General features: G+C 31.3%; 1 protein-coding gene across 2 annotated transcripts in view; it reads left to right on the plus strand.

The window, feature by feature from the left end:
- The window catches only part of LOC143045608 (calpain-B-like), a 36,292-nt gene that overhangs the window by 11,956 nt on the left and 3,674 nt on the right, over positions 1–20,662 (plus strand). The window contains exons 7-19 of one of the 2 annotated variants that reach the window (XM_076218218.1): positions 194–279; positions 1,781–1,858; positions 2,652–2,745; positions 4,501–4,588; positions 6,336–6,484; positions 6,993–7,210; positions 7,722–7,752; positions 8,428–8,545; positions 11,502–11,563; positions 11,930–11,998; positions 16,076–16,154; positions 16,735–16,752; positions 17,874–17,990. In XM_076218218.1, the coding sequence (XP_076074333.1) occupies positions 194–279; positions 1,781–1,858; positions 2,652–2,745; positions 4,501–4,588; positions 6,336–6,484; positions 6,993–7,210; positions 7,722–7,752; positions 8,428–8,545; positions 11,502–11,563; positions 11,930–11,998; positions 16,076–16,154; positions 16,735–16,752; positions 17,874–17,990 (1,207 nt within the window). The remainder of the gene's footprint in view (positions 1–193; positions 280–1,780; positions 1,859–2,651; positions 2,746–4,500; positions 4,589–6,335; positions 6,485–6,992; positions 7,211–7,721; positions 7,753–8,427; positions 8,546–11,501; positions 11,564–11,929; positions 11,999–16,075; positions 16,155–16,734; positions 16,753–17,873; positions 17,991–20,662) is intronic. The other variant, XM_076218219.1, reaches the window with a different exon arrangement.

Genomic DNA, 20,662 nt, shown 5'->3' on the forward strand with positions numbered 1-20,662 from the left:
TACATGTACGACCTGACGAGTTGGTGTTAGAGACGAACGTTCACCAAATCTGACCAGTCAATTGATAACCTGAGCCCGCCAAGTAATGGTCTTGTCCACGCTGTTATGAAAATGATTCTATCATATAATGAGAAGAAAGGACTAGTAGTTTTCAGATTAAAAACAATTTTGATATTGATGAATTTTCATACAGGTACCATACAGAGGCAACAATATACAGTTGTTACGTCTTAGAAATCCATGGGGCAGATCAGAATGGAAGGGAGACTGGTCTGATCAGTAAGTTGCTTAGTTTTTATTTAAAAATTGATATGGAATGCAAGATTTGTTGGATAAGTTTGATGTTTATATAAAAAAAATCTGTGGTATCCAGTATTGAATTCTTTAATTTGAATTTAAACTGAACCTACAGTCTCTTGCACTCAAGTATTAACCGATCACCAAAACTAAGTCCCTTAGAGATTTTTATAAGTAGTTAAGATTTTCAAGTGGCTTTTACTTTTGAAATTAAGCCAATGTTTGAAATGTAGCTATTTGTTCAATGAATAGAGCAACACAGACAAAGAAAGAGATAATAGATCAGTCAGACAACTTCAGAAGAAATTTTTAAAGATAGGGATTGTATAAAAGAAAAACAGAAATTATGTACAAGCATCTACAATGCATGTAATACATAATTTTACTTGTAATAAAATTATAAAGAACAAGATTTTTATTGTTTTCTTTTGACAGCTGTTCCATTTTTCACACTAGAAATCTTATAAACAATTAAAAACCAATTGTTCAGACAACAATTGAAGGTCTTTCCACCAGTTAATATCTATTTTGATATTAAAATATTAAAATCAGTCTAAAATGTCAGTTCATATGGCTTTATGATGTATAGATATGAATTTAAAGCAAAGGTCAAAATCTAGAACGTCAAATTAACCTATGACCTTGACCTCAATTTGAAGGTCACAAACTGAGGATCTCAAATCAAAAGACCCTAGGTCTCTAATATGTATGATTAATAAGTTATATCACTTTACGCATAATTTTAGATATGATAGGGGCAAAAACTCCCGTTCATTGTCTACGCACCCTTTCAACTAAAATTATTAAGTTATGACATGTCGCAACTAACAATTTAGTCAAAATAATTTGTCGATATCTTATACGGTTTCTGGAAATGAGTGGAAATAAGCCTAATTCAAAAAATTAGAATATGACCTTAACCTTTGACCTTGACCAAATTTTCATTTTTTTGGACCAAGGACCTCAAATCAAAAGATCCTAGGTCTCTATCACTTATGGTGTTTCAGTTTAAAATACATTTCAAAATTTCAAATAAAAAAGGGGAAATAACTCTCATATGGAGCGTTCATATTGCTTCGGTCGAAATTGGACAAATCATGCGAAGGATATAACGAGCAATTTTATAAAATAAATTTGTTGTAATCTTTTATGGTTGCGAAGGAGTCGTGGACACAAGGAAAACAATGTTTGGGGAGATAACTCCTACAAAGAAAAGTCTTCGGTTACGCAAGGTAAATTTCAAAAGCGCATAAACTGTTCCATATCATATACCAAATATCTAAGCGACATATTGCGAAACAAATATTTATTGCATGAACATTATTAGGCGGAAGAAAAAAAAAATAATCAGAAGAAAAACAATAGGTCTTTCCACAGAAAAGTGGAAAGACCTAATAATTGTTAGTTTTATTGAATTAAACATGACTTAAAAACATTTTTTTTTCATGTAAATTTGTTGGTACAAATGGCTGGTTTTTTGTAGCTCAGATGAAATCAGGAACATTTCACAGGAAGCACGGACAAAACTTGGAATAGTCATTACAGATGATGGTGAATTCTGGTAATTCTTCAAATATACTCATAATGATGTTGCTTGTATTTTTCAGCAAAATAATCTCTTCAATAATTTTTTTTACTGCACTTTATAAAACATGAGAAATCTGTACTGAATGCTGTTACCATGCCTAAAAAACTATTAGAGGACAGATGTCCTGATAAACTGTAAACTATTGTTGATAAACAGTGATACATATGTAATGTTTAAATTATCATATATTTTAGTGTCATAACCATACTTTATTTATGTTCATATTGAAAAGTGTTAAGTATGTTTCTCTTTTAAATCTAGTTTAATGCATGGGTGCTTCGTCACACTACTCTTTTATAAAGCACTCATATCAGATCTCTTCATTTTTGGTTGAGTATTGTGTGATACGTTTTTGGTTGAGTATTGTGTGATACATTTTTGGTTGAGTATTGTGTGATACATTTTTGGTTGAGTATTGTGTGATACATTTTTGGTTGAGTATTGTGTTATACATTTTTGGTTGAGTATTGTGTCATACATTTGGTTGAGTATTGTGTGATACATTTTTGGTTGAGTATTGTGTGATACGTTTTTGGTTGAGTATTGTGTGATACGTTTTTGGTTGAGTATTGTGTGATACGTTTTTGGTTGAGTATTGTGTGATACGTTTTTGGTTGAGTATTGTGTGATACATTTTTGGTTGAGTATTGTGTGATACGTTTTTGGTTGAGTATTGTGTGATACGTTTTTGGTTGAGTATTGTGTGATACATTTTTGGTTGAGTATTGTGTGATACATTTTTCTATGTTTTATTTTATTTCCACAGGATACCATTTATAGATGTATTAAGAAACTTTGATGAAATCCAATTGTGTCACTTACAGCCAGATTCATTGACATCAGAAATAGCCAATGATGAGGTATTTGTTAAATATATATTAAGAACAAATATTGACTACTAAAATCAAATTATTATACCCCTCACTGAGAGAAAGCTGCTGTTTGGGTTGAGCCAAGGCTCTGTGTTAAAGGCTGTACCTTGACCTATAATGATTTACTTTTATTAATTGTTACTTAGATGGAGATTTGCCTTATTGGCACTCGTACCATATCTTCCTATATCTTATGGATTATATATTGTTTGACATGTCTGTCATTCAATCATCCACTCAGTCTTTAGTTGGTCTGTCAGTCTGGTTGTTTTAGTTAGAGTATAGATTTGTGTTGAACAATATTTCCCCTTTAAATCTTTTTGACTGAGGGGTATCCGAACTTGCTAACTTAAGGTTCTGAAGATGATATGGAAGTAAGAAGCTTGTTTTTATGGAATGCCATGACTGCCTTATGTTAATGATCAGCATTATATGCAGTGCTCACAACATTATATGCAGTGCTCACACAATTATATGCAGTTCTCACACCATTATATGCAGTGCTCACACCATTATATGCAGTGCTCACAACATTATATTAAGTGCTCACAACATTATACGCAGTGGTCCAAACATTATATGCAGTGGTCACAACATTATATTAAGTGGTCAAAACATTATATGAAGTGGTCACAACATTATATGAAGTGGTCACAACATTATATGAAGTGGTCACAACATTATACGTTTTTTGTTGATAAAGGTGATGATCGATGATGGTGATGATGATGTTTGATGTATGATAAGATTGATGTACGATGAGATAATTCGGTAAACTTCGTTTTTTTTGCGGAAATTACCGAATCCATAATTGGTAAACCCAGCTAACAATTAAAGCATGTTATCATTAAAGCAGTATACAATATTTAAAACTAATTGAAATTAGTAAGGAAAAGATGAAACTAAGAGGTGAATGAATGAACTAGTTATGTTCGTCGTAAGAAATGTGAATGGCAAAATGTAAGTTAAATAATAAAAAGTTTATTTAATGAAATATCGAAGGAAAATTTGTATGATATATAATAACTGTTTAAATATATTGCTTGGCATTACCAATTATGGATTCAGTAATTTCCACTAAAAAACGAAGTTTACCGAACGATCTCATCATATATTAAACATCATCATCACCATCACCGATCATCACCTTCATCAACGAAAAATGTATAATGTTGTGACCACTTCATATAATGTTTTGACCACTTCATATAATGTTGTGACCACTGCATATAATGTTTGGACCACTGCGTATAATGTTGTGAGCACTTAATATAATGTCGTGAGCACTTAATATAATGTTGTGAGCACTGCATATAATGGTGTGAGAACTGCATATAATTGTGTGAGCACTGCATATAATGTTGTGAGCACTGCATATAATGCTGATCATTAACATAAGGCAGTCATGGCGTTCCATATGTTTTAGCTGGTATCCACTTTTCTATAATAGATGTTTTAAAAAACACTTCAAACCTAAAGAGAATATATTTCTATAAACCTTTGAACTTTCATACAATGGGAATCCTTTGGAACCAATAGAAATCAAGGAAACAGGATATAAATAATAAACTTTGGCTTCTGACAAAAACAAATCACGGAATAATTAAATAAAAATAGTAACAAGCTAACAAAAAGTGTACAAGTACATTTTTTTGCTCAAGCATATTGTGTGGTATAGAAATTTTCATAATGAAGACTTTCCAGAGATTGTTAGACCTATTTATTTTTGGATTTATTTTACAGAGAAAACAAAATTGGGAAGTAACAGTTTACCATGATGCATGGATAAGGGGACTTACTGCTGGAGGTTGTGGAAATCATCCATACCAAGGTATAGGAAGTTATCTGTTTCAAGCTATGTCATACATCTGTATAGCAATTCATTTCAGTTAGGGGAGATAATCTTCTCCTAAAGGGCTGTTGAAAATTGTGGCAATTGTCCAAAAGAATGAACAGGAGAATAATTTGAATAAGTGGAGCATTGGATATTATAGAGAATATTTCTAACCTAGAAATTAAGAGACATGACTTTTAAAAAGGTTGTATCAACCATCCCAACTTAAGGATGTATTCTTCTGACGTTTCAGTCTCGTTGAAATCTCGTTCTGGAATTATTTTTAAAATATGTTATACAAGTGGAAAATATCAATGAATTTAAAAAATGTTATAATCAAACTTCACTCTGCGAAAAAATTGGGTATTTCCAATGAGTAGTTTTTGAGTAATCAATTTTTCAAATTTTATTACCAATCAAATCAGTCTTTGTAGCCAAAATTTTGAGAAAATGGGTGAGGAATACAAAAAATGATTTTACCAGAAACATGTACATCCCACATTCTTTTTTCTTTTCAAATTTCTTAGATATGTATTTTTTCAATCAATTAAAACATATAAGTTGAAAAAATATGCAATTTTTTCTTAAAAGGGAGAAAAGTCACAAACTTTCAAAATTGACAACAATGATAAATTTGACTCAAAAAAGCATCAAAATAGGATAAAACTTTCTTATAATATTAACACCTACTTATATTTTTTTTATTATTCAAATTTATTCAGATAGGTCCCCTTCATCTTTATACAAAGTATGACAAAAAGTTTGATTGTAGAACTGTGATTTTTTTCATGATAATAGCCCCAAAAATAGGTAAAAATTGATGAAAAATGGAAAAATTATCAAAATTGAGTACTTTCAAAGGCCGTAGCAAAAAAAGAAGTGCACCACCATAGGATTTTTTCATCACCAATTATTTTTTTACAGTCATGTAAACCCAAAATTCAGGTTTAGAAAATTTTTAATTCTAGAAATTTTTGGCTTCTCAGAGGTGTACATCCTTAAGCAAGTGGAGATAATTCTACTAAGACAGGAGGAGATAATTTACTACAATATCATTAACTGTTATAGATAGTAGTAATGCCTGCAAAGCTGATTCAGGTTTTTTTGTGAGAACTGATGGCTGGTGGAAATTGTGGCAATTGTCAACATAAACATATTAGAGGCTATTTTGAATAAGTGGTATTGGAGACTATAGAAAATATTTCAAACCTAGAAATTAAGAAACATGACTGTGAAAGGTTGTATTTAACAACCCAACTTAGGCAGAAGGAGATTCTTTACTACAGTTTCAGTAAATGTTGTAAATACTTTCATTCATGCCAACAAATCTGATTCAGGTATTTTGTAGAGAACTGAACAGAAAAATTTAGCTAAAAAAAAATGAAAAAATGTCATTCATGTATTTGAATAATGATTATGAGTAGGGATTAATTAAATGATGATATATAAAGAAAATAAATGTTAATGTGGAAGAAAACATAGACATTTCCACACCAGGTGAATTTCAAATATAAATAAAAATATGTTTATATTGAGCCTCTACCATTGCCCTAATTGTTAGGCAAGTATATAGGGTGTAAAAAAGGACAGATCAAGTTATGACCTTGTTGGTTTTTTTTACAGTTCTAAAAACGAAAAAAAATAGTGCTATATTTTTTGCATGTGACTAAATCAGTTTTCAATGATTATAGAAAATTAGCTGGAAATTATTTAGAGATTTTACCTTGGATTTTCGTTTTTTCAGATCTTTACTGGAAAAATCCTCAGTTTTTCATAACACTCAAAGATGTTGATATAACAGACAGTTCAGGGTTATGTACCCTGATTGCAACTTTGACAGAGAAAGAAATGAATAATAAATCAACTGTTGCTATAGGATTTGATGTCTATAAGGTAATTATGTAATTTTGTGATTTTTAATAGAAAAGAGGTTTATTGATAATCAGAAAATATAAGGGTAACAGTGCCTCTTTCTAAAAAAATAGAAGAAAAATAAACATTACATTTTTGTTCAACTAAACTATCTGAGTTATCTCCCATTATAAGGCAATTGCTGAATTTTTTTTCTGTTTCTGTAATAAAAGTCTCTACCATGAGAAGGAACTAAATGATCTATCTCATTTATTGAACCATTTCTGCATGATAAAGGTTATTTTGGTGAAAATCTGAACCTATTATATGCAGTTATCTGTTATGCCAGAATGACAGATTAATATGCTATCACAAATGTCTGCATATGAAAGGTCCATATTTAAAAAGGTATTGTTGAAAAATAATATATAATTAGATGTGTTCATTATGCAGCTAAATTTTGAATGTACTAACTTCTAGCCTCAAATCTTATTCAAACAATTCAGAGTTTTATTTAAATTTGAACATGTATAACCTGATTTTTGTACAGTTGAGAGCATTTCAAAGGAGACCACTAGACGGAGAATCAGCTCCAAGAAATGCTTTAATTCTACGAAAAAGATCAGGGATTTATGAATACAATCGTGAAGTGACAAGACGATTTGAGTTAGACCCTGGTGTATATGCTTTAATACCTAGTACATTTAAGGCACATGATGAAGCCAAATTTATGCTCAGGTTGTACACAGAGAAACCAGCTGATAGTGGGTAAGTGGAATTTGATTTTTTTTAAATATGAATTTGCACATCTTGAAAAGTGTACCAAATTTGTCTAAAAATACCAGTTACATATTAAAGAACAGATAAAATAATACATGTGTTACCACTGAATTAATTATCTTAAAATTAAATTTCAAATTACCAGTAAACCTTAATAGTATTTGTGTATTTTTTTTCTTATGCATTCAAATGTAAATTAAAAAACTCAAAGAAAACAAATATATATTCAAGGGATCCATTTTGTTTTGTTTCTTTACAATTACTGATATTTGAATTGTTTTCATCATTTTTACTCAGTGTGTTTTAGAGCTTGACACATCAAATGTTCTGACACCTGTGTATTTGGTAGGAAACTGTATGTTAAATCTATATGTATTTTGGTTTATTTCTAATGGTGGGTTGCCATTTCATTGGCACAAGTTAAAATACAAATGTTACTGCATTTCAATGTTTTTCTTTAAAAGATATTAAAATTTAATCAATGTTGTCAACATTTCAGGCTACTGGAAGAAGATGATAAGAATGAAATTGTAAGTTAGCTCTTAAATTGTTATAAATTTATTTTAAGTCAAAGCAGGTTTATCTCAATAGGCATAACAATGTTCTGGTTCTGAGAAAAAAGAATAAATTCTCTTTTCTATGGTTTATGTCATAGTATGACAGTTGAATAGACAAAGGTTTTGTTCCACACATATGAGAAAGAGTTATTTCCTTCTTTTTTTTTAAACTTGTCGGAGGTCTATATATGAGCAGAAATTCAACTTCTTATAGATTGTATAGACTTTGGAAATAACTTTTTTTTATGAACCATTTTGATTTCTTTTAATACTTGATTCATTCTACCATCTAGTGAGGAGAAGTACTCTTATCAAACTTGTTTGTACCTCATGTGCCAATTTGATTGATCAGATAATAAAACCAACAATTTACTGCTCCAAATGGTGGGCAAGGGAAGTAACTCAAATTAAATTGTGTCATAAAGTAACCTATCTTTAGTGATATCATGCATAAAAGCAGAAACCTGTGTAAACTGAAAACTTGTACTGGAACTGACGGTGAATATTTTAAGTAGTTCAACCTTTGTACACTAAACACCTGTCTAATGTGAACAAAATGTTCAGTCCAAATATAGTTAGGTTTAGACAGTATGTAATTAAATGTGATAAAACTAGTTTTTTTTTTAATATGTCTTCTTTTTTCTGTAGCCAAAGCCAGTAAAACCATTAGATCCAGTGAAGGAATTGTTTATGAAACATGCCACAGAAGATGGACATATCTATGCAAAAGAATTAAAACATTTTCTTAGAGAATTATCTGCATCAGGTAAGGTATAGAGGCCCATTAAAGGGATTCAACAATAACAGTTAAGGACAGAGAATATTTATAGAATAATAATAGGATGTGTTCTGCTTTTATTTAAGAATTTCCATTGACTATTAGACGCGAGACATAGAGTGCATACGTTGACAAAAAAAATCTTTTAAAATAATGTTTGTAACTTGAATATTTATTTTGTCGATGCTTGAGCTCTATTTTTCCTAGTCCTAAATTTGGGTGAAATCGGGTTGGTTTGTCAAATATCCCAAAAATTTGTTATTTTGACCTATTTGGGATGTAAAAATCAACGCTTTAGAATAAAATTTTGACACTAAAAGTTCTATTTAACTTTCTCACATGTGTTTTAGTCAACTTAAAATATTTAATCTTGTAACACTTTATATATTTTGCTCTTACCAAACTTACTCTTGGTTACAGTTATTTTGCCTCATATGAAAGACAAGCAGGGGCGTAGCTACCCGGAGGCACGACAGCACGTGCATCCACGTCGTTTTCACAAAAAAAAAAAAAAAAAAAAAAAAAAAGAAATCAGAAGAGAGAGATGATTTGGTCAATCGGATCGGAGACTGTTGGTGTCTTTTCCGTCTATCCCGGATATTAGTTTGACAACCCAGTTGCAAGTGTTGATGAAGCTGTTCATTCAGAAAAAAGATCGTAGCTCCGAAGTTGCGTGCACATTGATTCGGCATGCAAAAAAAGAAATGGCAAAATAAAAATTTATAGATTGTCCATTTGAATGTTAAAGGAAACACCTATGTTGTCACTTTTTTTAATTGATGAAATATCATTAAATAACGACATTTGGTTTCAAAATAAAAAAAATTTTGGAGATTATGACAAAATTGGAAGGTTACTTGTATCTTTTACAAGATTTTTACTTTTGAATTTGTAATACTCAGTCTAAGATATGTAGTTTTGGAGCACATTTTACAGTGTACAGTTCATCAGTTTGGAATGAGATGTACCAATCGGCATTAGAATTGTCAGATCCCTTCGATATCGTTGAAAATATGCCGAGGCGATGTGGTTGACAGACTATCGGAGCCAATCACCCTGCAACCACGCCAAAACAGTATTGGAAAGTCTCATTATTTTTTGCGTTCATAGACCATATGATAAGGCAACTGGAGAGTGGAGTCGCGTCAAGTTATCAGAAAATCGCTTCTTTGTGCTGTATCTGCTTCATCGTGTTGTAGGAAATATCACAAACGAACAAATCTCAATATTGAAACCTACGAAACTGACCTAGCATGTAATTTTGAAGAATTCAATTGGGAGGTCGCTCGATGCCGAACACGTACGCTGGTTTATAACATCTCGCAAGTGCTACCATGCCATGATGGCCCTGAGATCTATCAGTCACGGTACTACGTATGTAATTGAAAACAAATGTACGATCAACAATGAACAACGAAAGTTACATAGCATTACTGCATATTCATCGGGATTTCAGTGTGAATGTTGACAAAGTAATAGAGAAGTTTGTTTCTGCCCAGACCCGAAGAGCAGATTTTGGACAATTTTGAGTAAATTCTGTATCACAAATATGTGTTGTTTATGTATTACTATATTCAGAAGATTTATTAAAAGTTTTACATTCATAAATTTTTATCTACATATAGCTCCTCTTTTAACCGTTCTATGACCGAAAACCGAAAAAAAAAAAAATTCTGCATAATAGGGTCCCAAATTTTAGTTGCTTCCACATCGTTTCGTTCTAGCTACGCCCCTGACAAGTATTAGCCTTTCAAAAAGGGCTAGTTGTCTCTTAGCTGATGAAAATGGAAAGTGCTCTTGCTTTGTAGATTAAATCATTTGCTAGAATAGCCACGTGCATCAATCAACAAATTTTACCACACATGTGGTCACACGTTATGAAGTAGTATATATCGTTTAACGTTGTTGTTTACGAAACTGCAGAAGATTTGGCTATTTATAGATAAAAGTTACCTGTGTACCAGTATCATGAAGATGCATGATTAATGACAAGGCAAAATCTAATTGCTAAAATAGAGAGGACAAATTCCATACTCTACAGGATTGAATGACATTTACTAGGTTTGGATTGTCCTAACCAATCAATAAACTTTGATTATTCAAGTCTCGTCATATCTTCCAATCAGGTGGTAAGAAGCATTCACACACTGTCTGTCCATCGTTCAATTTTTAATATTGTCTCCTAGTAGACGATAATGATTGTGTAATAAACATCATAAAAATTAACGGGCTCATAAAGAGTAACCAAAGTCATAATAAAAGGTTAACCTTTCCAGAGAAAATTTTATTGTTTAAGCTTTATTGATGGGATTAATCAATTGTTTGGGGGACAATTTATGAGAAATAATAGAAATGTGACAGCTTTATTTATATATATTGAATGATAAACTAAATATCTCAAACCAAACATAAAGATAAATATGTCCTAAGCTTTCTTTTAGTTCTATCATTTGTTTATGAAAGAACACTTGTACAATTTACAACGAAATTTTGTGAGGCCTTCCTTCTTAGATTTTCAATACATATTTTTATAATATTTGGAAATTTGAAGTGAAGTAACTCTTCTCTCTGGTTAAAGACAATATAATGTTTCCATATTCAAATGAATAATTCACTGTAATTCAGTGGTTGTCGTCTGTTTATGTGTTACATATTTGTTTTTCATTAATTTTTTTATATAAATAAGGCTGTTAGTTGTCTCGTTTGAATTGTTTTACATTGTTATATTGGGGCCTTTTATAGCTGACTATGCGGTATGGGCTTTGCTCATTGTTGAATGCCTTATGGTGACCTAAAGTTGTTAATGTCTGTGTCATTTTGGTCTCGTTTGGACAGTTGTCTCATTGGCAATCCTACCACATCTTCTTTTTTATATGTACGTCCATCTTATAGAATTCATTTTACACAAGATTTTAAGTAAATATGTGTGATTTTATTTTTACAGAATTTGGAGAATCCATATTGTTTAGTTTAGAGGCAGCTAGATCTCTGGTTACACTGATGGATGTATACTTTTATATTAAATAGTGGGCCAGTGGTATTTCAGATATCTACAGAGACTAAGTCTCTGTCTTTTTATCTTTTTTAAAGGACCCTATTAATTAGGTTACCAAGATCAGACATAATTGGATTTTACTGATTACATTAGTTTATTTATTGTTCAAGCAGTTATATTTGTTGTGTACTTGCTTTTTATTTTAGCATCATACCAGAGAGTATCTAAAAATGACCATATTTCTGATTCTTTGATGATTTTCCTAGCAAAGAGAATATGTTTTATATAGCAATACTTGAAATTGAAAATTATGTTTGTATGGAAGACAAAGAAGTAAACAATGAAAAGAACTTTTATCATCCTTAACCTGAAATCAGAGAAATCGTTCTGGTGCACTAAATTTTGATGAAGTTGTAAAAGGATGGAATGAAATTAAAGCTTACAAGGTAGATATGTTAGTAATGTGTATCCCTGATAAACATTGATGGGTCATGAATGTGAAAAAATCCCTAAAAACACAAATTTGAAAGTTAAAAATAAACATTCCTAAATAACTTTGTTCAAGCCAAGAACTCAAGTATCCTAACAAATGAAACCCGGTGTCATATGGTATTTTGAACCCCATGGTAAATTGACCCCGGGGTCAAAATACCGCTATGGTAAATTGAACCCCCCCATGGTAAATTGAACCCCCCCTGTATGGAAAATTGAACCCCCATGGTAAATTGAACCCCCTGTTTTTTTCATCCTAGATGATATTAGAACATTTTACATTATTCTAAAGCTTATCATAGATTAAGAAATCATTCATACAAGAAGGGGAGGTACATTTTCCATGCTTAATTAAAAGAAATATCTTTGCTTGGTATAAGTGCTCTGAAGTCTTTACCAACAAAATGTCATTCAAAATACTTATTGACACATTATAACTAGACCATATGTAGCTTGAATGCTTTAATTATTTGTAATTATAACATATGTATATATATATATATATATATATGTAAGGGCAGTTTTGATTTTCCATGGTAAAAACAGGGGGAGGGGGTCAAAATACCATGGCAAAGTAAAATTTTTAAAATATCTTTTCCAGCAAGTTAAATACATACAAACTACTTATTGGTGAATTCTAACTACATAAAAGAGTTAGAATTGCCAGATTTTTGGAAATTAAAGGCCTAGAGTAGGGGGTTCAGTATACTGCAGGGGGGTCAAAATACCATGGCAAAGTAAAATTTTCAAAATATCTTTTCCAGGAAGTTAAATACATACAAACTACTTATTTGTGTATTCTAACTACATAAAAGAGTTCGAATTGCCAGAATTTCTGAAATTAAAGGCCTGGAGTAGGGGGTTCAATATACTGCAGGGGGGTCAAAATACCATGGCAAAGTAAAATTTTCAAAATAACTTTTCCAGCAAGTTTAATACATACAAACTGCTTATTTGTGTATTCTAACTATATAAAAAAGTTAGAATTGCCAGAATTTTTTGAATTAAAGGTCTAGAGTAAGGGGTTCAATATACCGCAGGGGGGTCAAAATACCATGGCAAAGTAAAATTTTCAAAATATCTTTTCCATCAAGTTTAATACATACAAACTACTTGTTGGTGTATATTAACTACATATAAGAGTTAAAATTGCCAGAATTTTTTGAATTTTCTAGAGTAAGGGGTTCAATATATCGCAGGGGGTCAAAATACCATGGCAAAGTTAAATTTTCAAAATATCTTTTCCAGCAAGTTAAATACATACAAACTACTTATTGGTGTATTCTTACTACATAAAAGAGTAAGAATTGCCAGATTTTTGGAAATTAAAGGTCTAGAGTAGGGGGTAAAATATACTGCAGGGTCAAAATACCATGGCAAAGTAAAATTTTAAAAATATCTTTTCCAACAAGTTTAATACATACAAACTACTTATTGGTGTATTTTAACTACATAAAAGAGTTAGAATTGCCAAAATTTCTGAAATTAAAGGCCTAGAGTAAGGGGTTCAATATACTGCAGGGGGGGGTCAAAATACCATGGCAAAGTAAAATTTTCAAAATAACTTTTCCAGCAATTTAATACATACAAACTGCTTATTTGTGTATTCTAACTATATAAAAAAGTTAGAATTGCCAGAATTTTTTGAATTAAAGGTCTAGAGTAAGGGGTTCAATATACCGCAGGGGGGTGAAAATACCATGGCAAAGTAAAATTTTCAAAATATCTTTTCCATCAAGTTTAATACATACAAACTACTTGTTGGTGTATATTAACTACATATAAGAGTTAAAATTGCCAGAATTTTTTGAATTGTCTAGAGTAAGGGGTTCAATATATCGCAGGGGGTCAAAATCCTATGGCAAAGTAAAATTTTCAAAATATCTATTCCAGCAAGTTAAATACATACAAACTACTTATTGGTGTATTCTAACTACATAAAAGAGTTTGAATTGCCAGAATTTCTGAAATTAAAGGCCTAGAGTAGGGGGTTCAATATACCGCAGGGGGGTCAAAATACCATGGCAAAGTAAAATTTTCAAAATATCTTTTCCAGTTTATTAAATACATACAAACTACTTATTGGTGTATTCTAACTACATAAAAAAGTTCAAATTGCGAGAATTTCTGAAATTAAAGGCCTAGAGTAGGGGGTTCAATATACCGCAGGGGGGTCAAAATACCATGGCAAAGTAAAATTTTCAAAATAACTTTTCCAGCAAGTTTAATACATACAAACTGCTTATTGGTGTATTCTAACTACATAAAAAAAGTTAGAATTGCCAGAATTTTTTGAATTAAAGGTCTAGAGTAATGGGTTCAATATACTGCAGGGGGGGTCAAAATACCATGGCAAAGTAAAATTTTCAAATATCTTTTCCAACAAGTTTAATACATACCTCACCATGGTATTTTGACCCCCCTGTGGTATATTGAACCCCCTACTATAGACCTTGAATTTCAAAAATTCAAGCTATTTTAACTCCTTAACATAGTAATAATACTCCAATAACTAGTTTGTATGTATTGAACACAATGGAAAAGATGTTTTGAACATTTTACTTTGCCATGGTATTTTGACCCCCCTACCATGGTATATTGAAACCCCTACTATAGACCTTAAATTTTTTTAAATTCTAGCAATTCTAACTTTTAACATTGTAATAATACTCCAATAAGTAGTTGGTATGTATTTAATATACTGGAACAGATATTTTGAAAATTTTACTTAGCCATGGTATTTTGACCCCCCTGCGGTATATTGAACCCCCTACTATAGACCTTGAATTTCAAAAATTCAAGCTATTCTAACTCCTCACCATAGTTATAATACTCCAATAAGAAGTTTGTATGTATTTGATATACTGGAAAAGATATTTTGAAAATTTAATTAGCCATGGTATTTTGACCCCCCTGCGGTATATTGAACACCCTACTATAGACCTTGAATTTCAAAAATTCAAGCTATTCTAACTCCTTAACAAAGTTACAATATGCCAGTAAGTAGTTTATATGTATTTAATATACTGAAAAAGATATTTTGAAGATTTTTACTTAGCCATGGTATTTTGACCCCCCCTGCGGTATATTGAACCCCCTACTATAGACCATGAACTTCAAAAATTCAAGCTATTCTAACTCTTTAACATAGTTATAATACTTCAATAAGTAGTTTGTATGTATTTAATAAACTGGAAAAGATATTTTGAAAATTTTACTTAGCCAGGGTATTTTGACCCCCCCTGCGGTATATTGAACCCCCTACTATAGACCTTGAATTTCAAAAATTCAAGCTATTCTAACTCCTTAACATAGTTATAATACTCCAATAAGTAGTTTGTATGTATTTAATATACTGGAAAAGATATTTTGAAAATTTTACTTAGCCATGGTATTTTGAACCCCCTGCGGTATATTGAACCCCCTACTATAGACCTTGAATTTCAAAAATTCAAGCTATTTTAAATCCTTAACATAGTTATAATACTCCAATAAGTGGTTCGTATGTGTTAAACATGCTGGAAAAGATATTTTGAAAATTTTGCTTAGCCATGGTATTTTGACCCCCCTGCGGTATATTGAACCCCCTACTTAAAACCACAAATTAAAAAAAATGATAGCCAATAAATTGTAAATTAGATTATCTGCAATACTATTTATCAAAAACAGGGGGGTTCAATATACCGTAGGGGGGTTCAAAATACCATATGTGAAAAATGACCCTGGGGTCAAAATACCATGCGGTATAAAGACCCCGGGGTCATTTTACCGCATGGTATTTTGACCCCGGGTTCACTTTTTAGGGGGTTCAAAATACCATATGACACCGGTTTAAAAAAAAATTGGTACAACCAAAAATAAATAAATCTTCAGTAGTATAAAAATAGAGAATTGATAAGATTGCTATACATCCACAAAACACCAATGAATGTGAAAGAGAATATCTACGCATAAAATGAGAGAAAGCCAATTTGATGCCAACAGCTTTTTTATAAAAAGGTTATATCTAGATTTGATTTATATTTTTACAGAAAATATTTGAGCAGTTTGACAAGGATGGGACAGCCAGTGTAGATACATATGAACTTAGTAAACTTTTCAGTGCTTTAGGTGAGTTTTGATTCATTGAGTTATTATGCATATTTAAACTGATATTTCTTTTTCTACTGATATGCTATATATTTTACTGTGGATTCATTATTTTTTGTTGGGATACCAATTTTCGTGGATTTTGTGGTAAGGAGTAAACCACGAATATATCTTCTTTAAAGACACAATAGTAGAAATTGTATATAGGCTAGAATATAGATTTTGGCAAAACCATGAAAAGTATCCACTAAAATACTATTTTTCCTCAATCCTCGAAAATTGGTATCCACAAATATAAATGAATCCACAGTTTGCTCTAATATCCATTCTTTTCAAATTATGACATAATAATAATCCTCACTCCTATTAGTAGTGTTTCACCATGATACATTTACTACAGTGTAAGTCTGATAGTCAAAAAGTTTGTTGTTTAAAACACTTTTCATTTCCAGTCTTCAAATTGAAATTGAAATTAGTTTCAATATCAAAACTCTTTTCTTGTATAACATTTTTAATTAAAGATGAAGGCAATACGAAAATATTAAACTAATTGATTATAATCAAATGTATTATACCTTTATGTAATAATTAAATAATGCAGGTCCATATATAGGTGCCGGTAAGTGAATTATTTATCTGTTGTAAGAGCATGGATGTACAAGTATCTAGACATATTGTACAACATAGCCCCACATAGAATGCTTGAATTTGCTTTGTTGATATATCTGTGATAGACAATATCCCTTTAATACAGTTCCATAAATACATAATCGCTTTATCTAAATTCTTTGTTTCTCATGAAATAACAATTCTTAAAAGTGTTGATGTACATAAATCACCTATTTTTGATGGAGTTCTAAATAGTTTTTAAAAGTTATCTATCTGCTTGAAATAGTAAAAAAATCTGCTTTTTTTATATCTATAAATGATATTTACATCTATAACAGTGTTGGTTCGTATAACTGTGAAATTATAAACTTTGAGAAAGATTACCTGACTCCTGTATTTATACTAAAATAATCGTATTTAAATATTAATTCTAATAAACATGCTTACTGCTATATGTTTGAAAATTACAAGCCTCTTCTCACTAATTATATATTTTTTTTTTACCTGATATGCTTGCAAGTTCACTGCACTTTTCAAACATCAAATAACTCGCCTTATCTATCCTGTCTGCCATTCCTCCAATTGTTCAGCAAATATAAACGTCAAAACACTTTCCTCAGGCATTACAAAAACTATTGACATAATATTTTGTCACAGCTTTGCAGTGATGAGTTATTATATGTGAGCACTTTTTACAACTATCAGATATCTACTTTCAATTTTGAAATACTTTCTTCAATAGGCTATATGAACTAAGAATTATTCCAAAGGCTAAAGGAAGTTAAATATTTGTGTTACACTTTTTTCAAATACTATCGAACAGAATGATTTCAGTCAGCTGTTTATCAGGGATGAGTTGTAATGTGTATGTGCTTTTCAGGTCTTCCAGACACCTTCTTTCTGTTTTCTGAAACTTTGAATAAAGATTGATGGTATGCTAACCACAACAATGTGTTCATTCTTGAAAGTTTAAGTTTTGATTTCAGTTCTTTTTATTTGAACTGTTGAGTAAGAACACATTGTGTGTGTGTTCATGTTTTCATATGATGACTTTGTTGTAAATGATACATTAATCTATTATATAATACATCTTTTACAGCTTTTAAACATTTACATTATTGACTTTTTTAGGTTTTACTGTAAACAGACAGGTACAGATAGCGATTGTACGTCGCTATGGAAACAGGAACAATAAAATCAGACTGACAGATTTTTTGATAGTGATCTTTAAACTCACATTAATGTTTGGTAAGTATCTAAAGAGTTTAGACATATTTTATTGTTCATATACTATACAAACAGATGGAACTAAAGTTCCACAACGTAGTAATTTCTTTTATAGATAGATATAAAAATTATATGTTTTGCTCTGCTTTGAATTAATTCAAATTCTCGAATAACATTATTGAAACAAGATCGCAGTTAATAAAAGGGATTTTTTAGTGCTGAATTTGCACATTTCATCCCTGGTTGAGCCAAATTAAAAAAACTTAAAATGATATATTCAGGCCCTGTATATTATTGTATAGTCAGGGCCCGGTTGTTCAAAAGGCTGGATAAAGTTATCCACTGGATAAGCTTGTCCATTGGATAAATGTTTATCCAGTGGACTGCTATCCAGAGGTTAAATTGTGTTGTTCAAAAACTGGTTAAGGATTGTCTAGCTATCCACTGGACAAAATGCTATCATGAGGACAACTCCCATAACCAGAGAACTCTTAATGATATTATTTAATCTCTGTTTGAGAAAGTATATCAAGATTCGCGAAAAGTCAGAAAATGGCATTTTCCATACATGTACCTTTTCTGTATATTAAACTATGAGCGTACCTACGGCCCACGATGATATATACCAGAAATACATTGAATATAGTTGTTGATGCAGTTCAAATATTTAAGTGTGACATAGGTACGCTCATAGTCAAACAGATAAAAAACAGTTAAAAAAAATTCGTCCTACTCGGATCTACTTGTAGTTTTCATTGAATCGAACATCGAAATTTTAAAAGAAATGCAGACCAGAGAGTATTTCCGGTATTCACTTGGATCCGACAACAGACTTATCTTCATGCTAGATAATGGCTAGTTTCTTTAGGACTAAAATTGAACATATTTGAGACAGGAAAACAAGATATTCCCGTATCTAATATTCATGGATTAAAAATGACATTTTAGCAGACCGTCGATTTTTGACCAAAATCAGAAGGAGCTGTGACAAACTTCAACATGTTCAAAGAAATTTAGGAACTTGAATGAAGTTTTTTGATAAGTTGTTCATACTAAAACAGTTCCTTTTTTTTTTTTTTACTAAATTTCAATATTAAGAACCCTGTGACACAGACATTAATCATGTCAAAGCATAAACATGTCTTTTGTAGCGTAAAAACTGCAAAACTTTGTTTAGAATGTAATCTCCGAGGAATGGTGGTTTTAAACAGGAACACATTTTGCATAAATATTCTTTACTCAACAGATGGATATTGATGTAAAATTTAGTACATCTTCACCTTCAGAAACATGTATTTTGTTTTATAAATGACGAGGTCATCGCCCTGGAATGTACAAACTAGGCGATTCATCCCCGGATTCATCTTCATTGACGTTTTTAAGAAAGGTGCTTTCTTTCACGTCCGCATTTCTATCAAGTATGGCATGCCAAATTAACATTTATGGCAACGATTATCATTGATGGCGAAAATGATTCACAAAACTGTATATTAAAGAGGGTCTGGACAGGGTATTGGGAGCATGGGAGAGAGGGGCCAGAGAAGGGAGAGAGGAGAGAAGGGGCAGGAGAAAAGAGAAAAGGGGATAAAAAAGGAGACAAAAATGCAAAAATGTATATTAAAATGATTAAAATTCAGCAAGAAAACAATTATCTAATAAATGAGTTAATCAAAAGATTCAAGAAAGTGCTAATAAAAAGTAAAAAAACAAACAAATAAACGACCCGAGGAAATATTGGTACAGAGAGTCCTTTATCTAGCAAAATCAAACAAATGAATAACAACTGTTATATTCCGAATTGGTACAGGCATTTTCTTATGTAGAAAATGGTGGATTAGACCTGGTGTTATGGTTAGTCAAACCTTTCACTTGTATGCCAGTCGCAGAAAATTCCCCAAAATGGCATACTCACGAAAAAAATATTCGGAACCTCGTCACTAATTTATTACGATCTTTTATATATGGAGAAAGACTAAAAACTAACAATTTCAAGGATTTTTTAGTGAGCCCTTGAATGTTTAGAGACACATGTCACCATCCTTGTTGTTTTTTTTTTTTTTTTTAGATAAATCGCTTAATTACGAGATAATTATTGTGTAATTACGCAACAGTTATGAGATATTTACCCGTAATTACGAGATAAAAAAAAAAAATGGGACCCTATTAGGGACGACATCAAAAGATCGATGTAGGATAAAAAACTTAAATCAAATAGTTTGGGGGTGGGGGGGTTAAACTTCTGCAAGTTTTGTATATCTAAAATCGATTTTTACATACATCCCTATTGGTCAATCAATTTTTCCCAAATTAAGTAAAGAGGGGGGGGGGGGTGGGGGGTCAGTGAAAAAACTATGTGAATTAAGTTTTTTATCCTACATTGAACTTTTGATGTCGTCCCTTAATTAGGCCATCTAAATTTTATGAATTAACTGTTAACAAAACTTTGAATTGTTTGAAAAACTACGGATGATCTATTCAGGAATAAATAAACCTTAGCTGTATTTGGCAAAAAAAAATCAGAATTTTGAGACTGTTATGGTCTTTTGACATTTTTTTATTCGATCGTCACTGATGAGTTTTTCAACTTCTGCTGAAATTATTCATGCTCTGTTGCTGTTAACACCTCAAGATACGAAACACATGTCTAGTGTACAAAATTAAAAAGCAAGACATCTTTGACTATGATGCGGTTT

This window comes from Mytilus galloprovincialis, chromosome 9 (assembly GCF_965363235.1).
Source record: "Mytilus galloprovincialis chromosome 9, xbMytGall1.hap1.1, whole genome shotgun sequence".
NCBI classification, from domain to species: Eukaryota; Metazoa; Mollusca; class Bivalvia; order Mytilida; family Mytilidae; genus Mytilus; species Mytilus galloprovincialis.